The following is a 15,321-nucleotide window of genomic DNA, read 5'->3' as shown; positions in this document are numbered from 1 at the left end:
AAACCTAAATGTGATCACACTCTCTAAGTGTCTTGATCACCAAAACAAAATAGCTCCTATGGTTTATGCCTTTGCCTTGAGCTTTTTGTTTTTCTCTTTCTTCTTTCCAAGTCCAAGCACTTGATCATCACCATGGCATCATCATTGTCATGCTATGATCTTCATTTGCTTCACCACTTGGAATGTGCTACCTATCTCATGATCACTTGATAAACTAGGTTAGCACTTAGGGTTTCATCAATTCACCAAAACCAAACTAGAGCTTTCACACTACCGCCGCCAGCCCAGGTGCGCGGTGATCTTTTGTGCATAGGCGGCCTTGCGGCGATATAGACGGATGGAAAGGAAGGGTTGTGTATTGCAGCAAGGAGTGTAGGCTTCACTGTGAATTTGTGTTGTTTGCATGGGAACTTGGAATAAGAAACTAGTAATTCATTCTTTACATGCAAGAGTGAATTACTCCCTCTGTCCTGAAATATAGTGTATTCTAGCATTTGAAATTTTCCCTCAAATATATTGTATTCTACAGCTTTTGATTTTCTGTTGTTTTGTTTCAATTTTATTTGTTTCCTTTAGGGATTCAATGAAAGTACTCATATGAAAAAAATGTTTCCCTGTATAACATGAGATGTGTCCGGCCCGGTCATATTTATTATGCTCGGACTTTCTTGCGTGTACAGTAAAATTTGAATAGCTATGTGGTTCCTCCTTTAGGCATTAGATCGATGCGAGACTTGATCAGATGAATTCAGTTATGCATGTTTACCATACTACAGATCATAAAAAGAACAAAAAAAAACCTGTAGGCAAAACCAACCAACAGGGGGCTAGAAACCGGCTACTAAATGACCAAAGAACCTAATCTACACCATGCTCAATAGAGTTTAACCCACCCAATACAAAGTTCAATAAAAGTAAACATAGACATGCAGAGGGCCAAAAAAGACACCCCTGCCCCTCAATAGTACAGCAACAGCAAAGATCCTAGGCAATTAATAGGGCATTCTGGTCTTGTTTAATAGCTTTAGTCTCTTTTAGTCACAAACCAAACACCCTAGGTTCTTTGGTGTTAAACTTTGTAGTTCTATGTTCCCTTGTTCTCAGAGTCATTAGCAGAGGAGTAAATGAAGTTCCATTTGATGTTATGTCATGTTGCATTTGATGTATCTTCCTTATGTTGGGAGTTGGGACATACATGTTGTTACTCTTTCCTTATCTTGTTACTCTTCCTTTATGTATCTTCCCTTGCATTTTATGTCATAGATATTATTACTCTTTCCTATAAAGTTAGTCAAACTTAAAATTGTAAATGACACAGTAACAAGCATCATAGGAAAATGAGGAAAAACTATGGAGGATACTGTTAGACATGTCCAAATGTACAATGGTTTGACTTTCTTACGTGTGCAATAACATTTCAACACTAATGGAGACTCAGCTCTGCATTAGACTGAGGCGACACTTGCTCCTCGTTACAAGGTTCTTCACCGCGTCACGTCAATGCAATAGGCCATGAGGCGACATCCCTACTGCAACAAGCTGTTGATGCCACCCACGCATGCACGTCTATGCGGGAATGCAGGAGCACGCAAGCAGTCATGACAGTCGAGGGAAGACTGAAGGCTGAAGACTGAAGACTAATGAGTTACAGATTGAAGACTGAAGTAGTCATGAAAATAAGACAAGTTGGGTTCAACACAGATCAAAGGCACTAATGTCTACCACAACTACTGAACTAGGGGTCATTTGGTAGCTGGTTTCTAGCCCCTATTGGTTGATTTTGCCTGCAGGTTTCTTTCTGGTTCTCTTTCTGATCTATAGTGTGGTAAACATGCATAACAGAATTCATCTAATCTAGTCTCGCATTGATCTAATGCCTAACAGAGGAGACACATAGCTATTCAAATTTTACTACACACACAAAAAAGTTCGAGCATTGTAAATCTGACCGGGTCAGACACATCTCATGTTATATAGGGAAACCTATTTCATACTATTACTTTCGTTGAACCCCTAAAGGAAACAAATATAATTGAAACAAAACAATAGAAAAGCAAAGGCAATAGAAAATCAAAAGCTGCAGAATACACTATATTCGAGGACAAATTTCAAATGCCAAAATACAGTACATTTTAGGACGGAGGGAGTAATTCACTCTCGCACATAAAGAGTGAATTACTAGTCTCTTATTCCAAATCGCCATTCAAAAAAATGGATTTGTTGACAAAGCCTATAGTTCTTGCTGCAATACAGAGCCCTAAGTTCCCATCCGTCTACAATATAGCCACAGATGCCGCCTTTGCAAGGAAGATCGCCGTGCACTTGTGCCGGCGGCAATAGCGACAACCGTCCCCACATCCTATTGTAGATCACCTTGATGGCTAGGTGGTGGCACAACACACACCCCTTATTGCTTAGCCACCTTCTCGTTGGTCTACCTCTACTGCCTGCTACCACCGCCCATGATTCTTCCTCGCCCTCGACCCATCTCATGTACCGCCTCGCTATGTCGTCATCACCGGCACCGCCATTGTGCCCATAGAGCAATAGGGCAACCAATAGGCTACCAGATTGTGCCTGCCATCGGCTGCACAGGCAAGATCATTGAGGCATGGTCGGAGGCTGTGCTTTTCCTTGAATACAATTTGTATCTTGGTGAGGAAGCAAGCCTCTGGGTTGCTGGCTTGGGTTAGGCTAGCAAGGAGGGCATAGTAGTCGACGGGGTTGGCCCCTGTCCTCTCGTGTCTGAACCGATCTAGTGCCAGACACCGACCGATGGCAGGGTTGCCATAGATGTGGCGCATGGATGAGCAGGTCACCTGTAGGCTGTGGAGGTCACCCGTGGGCCAATCCGAGGTCACAGTGAGGTGGCCGACGATCTCAATTTGCACATCGGTGGGGAGCACCATCAGCGACATGATTGCCTGGGTGGATGGAGCTATGCCATGTGGATGGCGGTGAGACAGAGGGCTGGAGAGGTGGAACATCATGATCGACTTAATTACTTTGATTGAGGAGGAGGCGGCCGAGCGGAGGTTATAGTAGGAGTTCTTAAATGCCCTCTGTGAACTAGTGTTGTAACTCACAATGATGACACAGTTTAGATTACTAGGTGGGTAGGCGACTGGGTGGATTGAATGTAGAGTACACTATTTCGAAACCTAGGAGTCAAAACATGAAATAGGCTAGGGGATGCCAACAAACCGTGAATCCTGAGTGTCATGTCCTGTGGGAGAGCAACCGCTTGGCTCTCCTCATTAAAATGATCAATAGGCTATAGAGAGCACCACCTACTAGGGTATTCTCTCATACGTACTCTACTTAATAGTCCATCACATCACCTCCTCCGATCTCTAGTCATCGGCAGCGACTTCAGCGTAGAGCGAGCAATGGGGCACTGGTCATCCGGCAAGTATTCCATCGACTATGAAGGTGAGGATGGTGAGGAGGTGAATCAACCGACATCGAGCCCTGAGCGTGAGCAGTATCCATTGTCAGCGGAGGAGCCTGCTGAAGATGATGGGGAGCCCACCGACGATGAGGAGGAGGAGGCACTATCGGAGATAGAGGAGGAGGAGCAAGAGGAGGATGAGGCACTAGTGGAGGAGGTGGACAACATCACTAAGACCATTCCACCGGGGTTCACCCCCATTCCACTCTATAAAAAGTGTAGGTTCAACCCTCCATCCCCCAACATGATCATGTAGGATGAGGATGACTCCTCGTCAGAGTAGGACGACGAGGAGGGGTGGCGGTAACGGCGACGGTGGTGGCGGCGGCGTCGATCAGTTGGTGTTAAATAGTATAATAACAGTTGGTAGTAGTAACTAGTAGTACAATGGCGGGTGCATTGAAATGCACTTTTGGTCTATTTTGAATGGTCTCATATACCAGATAAATATTGGAATCAATATAATGGTGGTTTTAACTATTTTTTACTGCTTTTCATGTATTTTGGAATGTGCTTTATTTTGATGAGGGCACACAGGTAATGGCTTTCTTTGAATAGTGAACACCACTATGAAGAAATGAACAAACTGATATAAACACTGAACAAATACTGAATAAGCAAGCACACTGCCAATTATAGATTGAGATACATCAACATTATTGACATCTAGATACATAACACAATTAACTAAGTTCAAACCATCGCCTAACTCATCTTGTTGCCCTTCTGCTTCTGCACCCCTTTTGCATGTTCGGCCTATGGCAAAATGAGGGGGGCAGACTATCCTTTGGTTGTTGATTTTGCATGTCCAAGATAAAAGATCTAGGCAGACAACTAATATATGGTCTGGCCTTGTCTAATACATCATGGCCGGACTGTGCTTTGGTGGCATAAAAGATTAGGCACATATTCTTGGGTCTTGGTTGGTTTTGTAGAGCTAGGCATGTTTACATGCATAATAAGAGGAGAGCAGTGCTACTAGAAAGATAACATAACATCAAACCAGACTTCATATATATATATGTGGAGTACAATAACGATATGAGTTCAGACTACATAACCATGTCTTCATCGACCATAATAAGTGGAGAAACGTGCCACACTACTCAAAGTCATACAACTACTACATAAACATACTAGTTCTAATTGTAGATGATTAACATGAATTCATAGTAGTAATGAGCACTAGGCAACATACTCATCCTAACTACAAATGTTTACAAGACTTGATACTACTAATTAATTTAATGAGTGGTGCCATCCCATAGCTCTAAGCAAGTCATGCAACAAGGGTACCAATAGGCATGATCAAAATCCAACCCCTACAAGGTTAACCTGCCTGGGTTGAAACCAACAAACCTCTCTGCCACGTCGAACCGGAGGATCACTTCACCCACTCCTGCCGTGGACCACCAGGAGCCGATCTAGCGAAGGTGAGCTAGACCATGATGGGGCCACCTCTGTAGAGCCCTCGGACATGTCCTCAGCGAACGGTGAGTAGGACCATGACATTGTAGGAGACCCGCTCCCATCGTGGGGCGCCGGGAGTGAATCCAGCAATGGTGAGCTCGACCATGACGGTGCCATCGATGACGGTGAGGTGGACCACACTAGGAGCAGCAGTGGCGAGCAAACCACTGATGTTGGTGGCATTAACATCATTGTTGAGGGCAATGGGGGGACCAATGCCAACCCAGGGGACAGCATGCAGGACCACAATAGTGCTTGCAACGATGGCGAGGTGGACTGCACTGGGAGCGACGATGGTGAGCGAACCACTGGTGCTAGTGGCATCAACGACGTCGCTGTGGGTGACTGGGAGACAAATAGCAGGCTAGGAGATGGCATGCGGGAGCGTGATAGGTACCAGCAGTCAAGAAGGGTACGAACATGCATCGAAGCAGGGTGCGTTAGCACATTGGAGGAAGTGATGGTAGTCACTAACGACAACATTCAACAACCAATTATTATCCAAAATAGGAGAAATGAACATACTTTTGACACATATGCATGTACTATTGACATAGTTCCACTTGTATTGGAGAAAACATGTTTTTAGGAATCATATTCGAATACAAGTGGAAAATAAACAAAACCAAGCAAAAGGCGCAAAAAAGAAAGCGTAAAGCAGAAATGCACGAAGGAAATAAGAAGAGAAGCCCACCTACACAACTTACTTGGTAGAACACCATCGTGGATGGGGTTCAGGCCCATCTAGGAACTGACCTAGTGAAGGCGGTTGTGAGGCAGGCCCACCAGGGTGCGGGCGCACCCTAGGTGCGGCCATACCCCCACCGCCTCCTCTCAGCCCCACACATCTCTGGCGGTTGCATGCCACCATGCATAGGTGGTTCCCGGGTGTTTCCTAATTTACCAGCGCCAAACAGTCCTCACTCCACTATAAAAGAAGGGCTAGAGCTCATATTCAAAGGACACCATCATTTGGAGCTTCACCTCACTACCCTACTCTTGTACTCTTTTAGCTTTAGTTCTTAGTAGTATTTTGAGCTAGCAAAGCTACTTGGAGAGCTTGTCTCCTTGGAAGAAGAACAACTTTGGTAGGAATAATACTATGAAGAGTTCTTCCATATTCATGCTCTCATATCATTTATATAGTAGTGCTTATGAACTAGACTATAGTTCTCATGTTATAATCATGATATATGAGCTAGCATATAGTTTATGTGTGATGATATTGACATGCAGAACTTTATGCTTAATCATTAATATAACTTATATGAGTAGAATTAGAGCTAAGTTGAGGTGGCGGTTCATCGTGCCTTCGGGTGTGCCCATGTCCTATGCTTGTCGATTCATAGGGTCAGAGTCCCGGGGAGATGTAGGTAGTTTCTATGTAATCGGGCGAGGTGCCCGGGTACATAGGAGCAAGTGAATACATTTCCTACGCCACAGTTGAGGGATAGGTGCCGGGTGGTGATAGCCCTATCCATCCTTTGTAATCCCCCATGTTTGGGTAGGGTGTAGGAGTCTAAATTGTCACATGAGGTTGCTGGCAGACCAGTACTCGGTGGCCTCTTGACCTATCTTACACTTAATTCTAGCTCTAACCATATACGTTGTATGATCATCAACTGTTCTTTGCATGGCTATATTAGAATAATGCCGGCTCCACTTAGGAATATTCTTTTATTCTTTGTTTTCCTTTTATCCTTGAGGTTAGCCCAGATGAGTGTCCACTATCCATGAAATACTATTCTTACCCCTATTATGAGCTATGGTCCACTATGCAAGTATGTAATCATGTTTATGTCTATGCTAGAATATATATACCTTGCCCTCCTTTGGGAAAATATAAATAATGATACCTTGAATACTTCTAGGTGAAATGCTACAATGATAGATCCGTACGCTTGTGGATATTGTCTGTAATCTTTAAGGACTATCATAGTTGGTGTTTCTTGTCGACATTGCTAAGATTATCTCAATCTTACTAATGGTGTTAAGAAATACCAATAGGCATTTCTGGCACCGTTGTCGGTGATGGACTTAAAACCTCCTCACTTGGTGATTGCACTAAGAAATGCCAACAAGCATTTCTGGCACCATTGTCGGTGATGGACTTAAAACCTCCTCACTTTGTGATTGTAGTAAGAAATGTGAATAGGAAGCATGGGCCGGTGCCCGACCATGGTTCCTCGAGGAGGACCTGGAGCGCTTCATGGGAACCGATGGAGAGGCGGAGATGGGGACTTTGCGAAGTAGTGTGAGGCCAGGGCTTCTGCGCAATGCAATGGGGAGTGAAACAATGAGAGTGAGGCTAGGCTTTGTACACACAGGGACGCCAAGGCTGGAACAAACTACTGATGTGACCACACGACATTCATCATTACTAGTACTATCCAAGTATTGAATATTTTAGATGGTTGGACCTTCTATCATCTGGGGAAGTATACAGTGCAGTGCATTCCAAGTAGTTGTAGGAGCAGCAACTAGCTAGAGATGGCTACATGGTTTCATATGTTCTGATCATCTACACACCCTCAGCTATGTTTGAAGCTATCGCTTTAGGAACCCAATACCTTACTACTTCATGCATGCAGCCACAGACAGTGTAGCTCCTGTTTGTAGCACAGCCGATCAGGCAAAAGTTCTACTCATAGCTGAGTACAAGAGTTACATGTCTAGCCCATTCAAATTTACATTGCTCAGACTATCAGGCGAACATACGGTTTACTAGAAATAGGTAAACGTCATTTCATCTAATATCATAGAGGGACATGGTTGGGGGAAAAGTTGTGAGCGAGAAGGTTGGGAAAATGCAAATGGGTGAGGGAAAGGGGGAGCCCAAAGGTAGGCGATTGATGCAATGCTACCGGATGAGGGAAGGGGGACGCTCCTTTCATATAAACCTTGCATGACTGACGAGAGTGAAGCGAATACGGCAGGAAAGCTGGACACAAGAAGTCAATCGATAGAAAAAGCTTTTGACCACCATGACACGCTTGACACCTGAATGCCCTTGACACCTGAATGCCTGGTGCAGTTGTAATAGGTCTTTTCTATACTTATTTCACTCCAATCCAAGTAGTCATAGCAGTCGAGGGGCAGACTGATTGCTACTCCATACGACACTTTATTCTATCCTACAAGATCAAATACTCAGCGAATGGACATTCTTGTGTTCATAGTAAAAGTCAACAGCTATGGCTCCTCCATTCTACATTAGATCGAGATGAGACTTGTTCAGATGAACTCCTCGCTTCATAGTTCTTTCAAGGTCAACAAATTTTATCGAAGGCACTCATGAATGTTTAGCATATTATAGATTAGATCAAAGACAACTAGAAATAAATCTATAGCGAAAAGCAAGCAATAGAGGCTAGAAACCAGCTACAAAATGACCAAAGGACCTGAGCTACACCACGCTCAACAGAGAGTTGAACCCACCTAATACAAAGTTCAACAAAAGTTAACACCAACATGCAAATAAGAGTTCACATATTCGCAAGGGCGTCCCACAGATCAAACCTATTCATGACTACTAATACTATTGATATGTCCCATAGATAGGGTCGAGGTTGGCATGCAGGATCAGCTCCATGGCCACCTTCGCTAAGATGGCATTGGCGGCTGGCTCAAACTCTCGACCAGATCGATGATGTCATCATCCTTCGATCCCGGCTAAAAACCCTGCTCCTCCACCTGGACATTCACCGCTCCACCAATCTAAAGCTAGGCAGCAACCAGCGTAGTGGTAGCCCCTTGATGAATGGCTTCGGTCATAATGGCTCGAAGGTAGACCGACAGAGCTTGGAGGCCCCCTCTGCGACGACCGGATTATCCGCTGTTTCCATGGGGAAGGCCACGTCACATGCAGCTTGCACGCACAGCTGCAGGGTCTAGACCCACGTCCTTAGTTCCATAAGAAGGATCATCATGTTATGGGCCTGGTTCTTGATGATCGCTGTTGACAGTAGTTAACAACCAATTTAAACCGTTAATTAAACATGTATAAGGGCATAAATATAATCACCAATAAAGGTTTAGGGGTTTAAACTAATAAATTCCATGAGTTTTGGTGAATCTGTGTTTCCAGCAGGGTTTAATCAGAAAAAAGCCAAGGAGGACCTAATTGTTAAAGGAAAATATGGAGTTCCACCATGGTACCTATGTGGGAAGACTGTAGAAGGGTCCAGAAGCCATATCATCGAAGCGGAGGGCCACCCGCTGATAGGTGGGGCCGCCCGGCCTACAGGTGGGGCCACCTGGCCCCCCTGGCCCACCTATCAGCCAGCTTTGTATGTCAGTCTCCCACCACTTTTGGGGATGCATCTAGGCTATTGCTTGAGTCTGTTTGATCCAAGGGCTCATGTTGGACCCTCAGGGCTATATAATCCAGCCCCTGCCTCCCCCAAGAATCATAAGTCATCAAGTCATTTGAGAAGACAGAAACCCTAATATCCTCAGAGCTCCTCCTCCTCCATAGCATAGCTAGTTAGGATAGATCTAGAGGGAGGCAAGTAGGACTTCGCTTGGATTCCTGATCTTATCAAGAACGTGGTTTGGTATAAACCTTGTACCCCTCTCTCTTTTGTTTCTTCATTATTTTATATGCTAGTTACAATTGTTATGACAATCTTAGTGTTCATCTCATTCATGTTCTTTGTTATGATGTTCAACGTCTACTTTGATTATATACTTAGTATAGCTAGTTTATCATTATGTTTATGCACAAGTTCATATAGGGGTCACTCTAAAGTACATGGGATGGGTGGTCGACATTGTGTAAGCTTGGTGCTTATACGTTGTTTACCTATGGATACACCCTATATTCCAGGTCATGTGGTAGATCGTGGATGTGACACTCCCATTGAGTTCTTTGTAGTCCACTCTCCGAATATAGGTGCACGTAGAGTCGGATTATGAAGGTAGAACGAGCTCTACCCTCAATCTTCCTTAGTAATATCCCTTATGTGTAGATATAAAGATGATCTTAGCAATGATTACTAGGTGTAATTGCAATAATCAAATGTATGCTTTGACTTGTAATTAAGAATGAGTTAGGAATTATTCCTCTAATATTCTACCTGACCATGCTAATGCCATAGAAAGGAGTGCTCTGAGTGATTTATCATTATCATTACTTATCACATATATATATATATATATATCTTATGACTTATCCCTGTTATGAGTAGAACATTGGTTATGGTTTATTTCTCCTTCAATAGTATAAGTAATCAATACATATCCATGCTAGACCATCCTAGTGGTAAAAATATAAATAACGATACCTAGAATACTCTTGAGTAAAATGCTACAATGGTATATTATCTATGCGCTTACTGATACTTTTCATCCATAGATTTATATATATTCTCTCTAGTCACATACATTAATAAAGAACTGCTTAGTGTTATTCTAGTAGTAATACTATGTAGTACCAACACATATCTTTGGCATCATCACTAGGGATGACAACCTAGTAATGTTAGGGATATAGGTTTATAATAGGTGGCTAAGTACGTCAAACAAGTGACATGTTAATAAACACCAACAATCACCCAGTCAACTCATGCCTGGAGGCCTCATTCTCAGAAACTTGAAGTGCATCGCGCGCGGCGTCTAGCTCACCACGCATCATCTCAGCGTTCAGCCTAGACAATGACAACAACACTTGGACCTTGCGGTAATCCTTCAATAATTGATGGTAGTCTATGTTGTCTGAGTATTCACGCTCTTCTGATGATTTGCCCACTTCATAACCAGAGGGCTGTGCAGGAGCACACGGCCTCGGCGACGGCGAATGGCGACGGGATGACTCTTTGGTAACATCGGGGGGGAAGACCCATGATCGGGGATGGCACCGTCATGGAGAAATCGCTACACAATGCAAGCCAAGTTCAAGCCCATATAGGATAATGGGGAGAGCGATCGGATTGAGACTGCAAATGACTTATACCGAACTAACCGGCTCAACATGGCATGGAATCGCGGGTGGCTGCGCCCATCAGTGGATGCCTCGTGGGGATGCTTTCTGAGCACAATCATGGACAAAGAACTAGACTCCAGGGCCAACGAGGCTTGGGACACTGACACACCCACATTCACCTATAGAGGAAGTAGGCACATTCCAAATATTTGTTAAATTAAACAGCATGAACACATACTAGCTAGTGTGAGCATTGCTCGCATATTCTAGTTAAATGAAGATAAACAACATGAACATGGTATGGTGATGATCCACCTTCGAAGGTGTAACTGGTGGTGGGTTCGAGACCATGCCGATGAGAGGTTCATCTATTGGTGGAGGATTGCCGGCATGGATGGCATCCGGGGCCTCCCCATCGCCACGATCGTGCGTGGACACTCCAATCGCTGTCATCATCAGATCGTCTACCACCACATGGATGGGGATGCTCGACTCGATTGTAGGGTCCATCACACCCTAGAACTCCCACTGGGGGTGGCCCCTCATCTTCAAGGGGAGTACCCGACGACTAAAGAAGGTATGGATCACCCTTGGTGCTGTCAGTCCCCGGTCCTTCAGATCCTCAATCACATCTAGCAATAAGCACAAATCTTATAGTATTGACAGGGTTGGCGGCCTTGACCATGATTCCAACATGTTAGGACGTAGCCAGTCATGAGAAAAAGTCAACAACGGTGGCTGCTCATTGTTAGGGATGTACAACCACCTATGCTCACAATCTAGGTGTGCAGCATAGTGGCGGACAAGGCTCAGGTAGCGCTCCTCCAATCCAGGATGAACTTGGATCAAGGCAACCCCCATCAGACAATGATGATGCCAAGAGGACGCTAATGGAACCACCCAGAAAAGAAACCACCATAGATAATAATGGGTAGGTATTCCCAGGAAGCCCTCGCATAGCATGATGAAGACTGAGAGATGGAGGATCCCCTCTAGGGTTAAGTCATGGAGGCAGAGCCCATAGTAGTAGAGCAACCACCTCAGTAAGGGGTGCGTAGGCAGCCCAAACCCATGGTGGAAAAGGACAAAAGAGACTACATCATTTGCCTTCGGCCTTAGCTCCATGTTGCTTCTCACCGGGACTCTCCACTTGAGCTATTTAGTGGCCTTCGGGATCACCCCCTCTCTTGCAACTGGTCAAACTTAGCCCGATCGACAGATGACCTCGTCCACTCTGCCATGGTCCTAGCAGGAGGCGATGGTGGTGCAGTAGGGTGGAAGGCAAAAGCTTTGGGATGGAATCAAGAGCTCTAGAGAGAGAAGGCAATAGGTATAACCTTCTCTCTTGCCCCTTGTCTCCGCTGATATAGTTTAGGGGCCGACGACCACCCCACGACCGAGATGTTTGTGTGGGTGGACAGTGGGGCTTTGCCCTGTCCCATCCATGTGATGGGTCGGGGGTGACATCCCCTACTATAAAAGGCTACTGATGCCACCCATGCGCGCACGCCTACGCGAGAATGAAGGAGCATGTTGTCTGGGTAGTCAAGATTTTAGATGGCCAGACCTTTTGTTATCCTGTAAAGTAGACCATGTAGTCTAATCCAAGCAGTCATAATAGTCAAGGGGCAGACTAAGGACTTGCTTCAATTTCTCTTAGTTTGTAGAGGCACACATCAGATTATAAAATCTGAATTCTGATTAAAATTATCTTTGATGCATGGTTCTTGCAAGTTCAACAAATCTTATCAAATACACAAAAATAAGACTAGTTGGGTTCAACATAGATAAAGGGACTCATGACTACTACTACTACTATTGATACAAATGTTGTGACCAAGTACACTCCATAGGCAATAGTTTTGCTCATAGTTCTGTACTATATAGTGTCCGATGAGATGAAATGTGCCGTATTCGGACTTTCTTGCGAGTGCAGTAAAATATGAGCAGCTATTTAGCTAGTCAATTTCGGCGGCTTGTTTCTCAATGCATATTTCTCGAAAGGTGTGCTCCTCAGAGATCGTGGAGATGTGACCTTGCGTTACCTCCCGCTATCACCCGGTATCTGCTGGAATTCGAACAACTATGCACGTCCCCTGCTATAAAAATAGAGGAAAAATAGGGGAGTTAGTACAGTTGTCTTGTAAACTTGTGAACACACCTTTCTTGCTCGCCGCCTCCTCCCTAGCACCTCATTCTTCAAGCTTGAACCATGGTGGCGTAGAAGCGTCCAAGGGAGGAGACGACGGGGGACCATCCGAGGAGAGGGTATTCAGGGCCCTCCGTGCTCTGTGTCAAACTAGTGGAAGCTGGGTGAGTATGGATCTTGCCCTCAATCTTTTTGGGAAGATTCTGAAGTTCTTTCTTGGTGCAGTGCCATCTCCATGGATTGACCAACACAATGGCCTCTCATTGGTGGTGATGGACCCTCATTGTCCTAGTGGTCGGCGGCCCATTCCTCGCAATTGGCGGGCTCCTCCTATTTACACCGGAATTTGGTAGAAGGATCTCAGAACCTCAGGAGCTCCTAGGATCATGATAGCAGGGGATCAGTTGCATGTAGATGGAAACCAGCTGATTCAGAAGCAACGCTAGAATCGACTTTCTTCAGATAGCGCCAGCAGATAACGATGGAGGCTATGATCGGCGTTGAGATGAGACATGCGGGACTCTACAAAAAGGGAAAGATTAGAGTCCAAGTTGTCTTAAATTAGGAATGTTTTTATTATGCCAAAGATTCTATTAAGTCAAACTTGAGTAGGGTTCATTTTAGGCCCCGGGTATAAATACCAAACCCTGGCTATTGTAAAGACATCAACCAATCAATCAAATACAAGTCAATTACTTTTTTTGGCTCCGGCCATCCCTTAGGAGTAGAGTAGATCTTGGTGAGTTCTTTGGCAAGTACGGCCGCATTGATCTGGTCGACCTCCACTGCTTGTTGTAAGTACCATCATGGTTTATACCTCTGTTCGTATGGCTGCATCGATCTGGTTGACCCCCACTACGGCTCTGGTATAAGCTAGTTATTGACTCTTGGGTAATTCAAGTATGGCCTGTGTGATTCTGCCTCACACCCCACTGCTTGAATTGGATCAAGGTCAAGTTATCGGCTCTATCTTAGAGTGGCAGTCTTTGGTAGATTCATTAAGTTACCGATATTGCTTATTGCTTTCATTATTTATCTAATTACATCAATATCACTCTGCCCGATTGAGATTGATCTGGATCGGCCTTATATCTTGTTTAACTCATCATTTGCTAATCTAAAACTGATCTAATCTACATCTTAAGTGATGGGTTATGTTTTTATCGGCTATTTTGTGTCAATCTTAATCATGCATAGTGTGCAGTTAAGGCATGTTCGATCTTGAGTAGATCTATCGGTTAGCGAGAACTGTTTCATGGCCCATCATCATGGCTGCGGGATTCTACCTCTCACCCCACTATTGGCACCGTGGAGTGGGGATCGTTGGTTGATAGACCCGTTCCTAAGAAGACATGACCTTAACTATGCGCTATGCCTAAATCGGCTGTTTAGCCAATATCGAATGCTTTCATGAACAATTCACATCACGAGATCATTGAAGTAGAGATAAGTTGAAAGATGTGTTAGCCCCATGATCTTGTTATGGTATTACGGCCTGCATGATTCTGCCTCATGCCCCACTGATATTAGTAACGAGTTAGGGTCATCGAGTCTATTGTTGTTTCAACGACCTGCATGAGTCTGCCTCATGCCCCACTGGTCATGGCGATAGATGTGATCTAACATGTTCATTAGATTTATCTTTATTAAAATGATTAAGTGATGTTGAATTGTTTCTTTGTATAAAAAGGAGTTCGGTTGCTCATGATCATTGGCTAAGTATGGACTGATCATCATTGATATCTTATTGCCATTGATTAATATTTGTTTAAATGATGTTTATCCTGAATGATAACCAATTCTCCTCACACGACCCCATGAGGTCTAACTGACTTATTCTCATGAATATACTGGAATCGGCTATTTAGCCGATTTCCTTTCATATCGGCTCTCACAGCCATACGTTCGGGACTGTCTGGCAACACCGGCAAGTTCCGCCCTTAACTACTGATGAATTTTCTCTCCTTGTCAATTGCAGGGTCAAATTGACTGGCACACCTCGGGTGGATTGCGCAGGATCGACCACCCCTGCGCTGAAGCTAGGCGGATCTGCTCCATCGAGCGGACCCTTCCGGCTTGCTGTGTGTGTCCTTGGCACGGGACGAAATTCTATGTCAACACATGTTTCTAGCACGCCCGATGGGACACCATAGTCATCATGGCGGTTCACAACAACAATAGCATCCTTATGGTACATTATGAAGACCTGCCTAATGAAGATAAGGATACCATCAACAAAGCTATGAAAGAATTTCAGAAGAAGTGTTTGTTGTCCTACACCAAAACACGTGACAACACAATTATTTAGAAATTTCCACTACCAAGAGT

General features: G+C 44.4%; 1 protein-coding gene across 1 annotated transcript in view; it reads left to right on the top strand.

Moving 5' to 3' along the window:
* Positions 1-3,389: 3,389 nt before the first annotated feature.
* Positions 3,390-15,321, top strand: part of LOC136523923 (uncharacterized) — a 35,020-nt gene continuing 23,088 nt past the window's right edge. The window contains exons 1-2 of the mRNA XM_066517437.1: positions 3,390-3,608; positions 4,953-5,333. Of these exons, the coding sequence (XP_066373534.1) occupies positions 3,390-3,608; positions 4,953-5,333 (600 nt within the window). The remainder of the gene's footprint in view (positions 3,609-4,952; positions 5,334-15,321) is intronic.

The sequence above is a fragment of the Miscanthus floridulus genome, chromosome 18 (genome assembly GCF_019320115.1).
Source record: "Miscanthus floridulus cultivar M001 chromosome 18, ASM1932011v1, whole genome shotgun sequence".
Taxonomy (NCBI): Eukaryota; Viridiplantae; Streptophyta; class Magnoliopsida; order Poales; family Poaceae; genus Miscanthus; species Miscanthus floridulus.
Note: the sequence above shows the minus strand (reverse complement) of the source record. Positions and strands in the feature narration are given on the sequence as shown.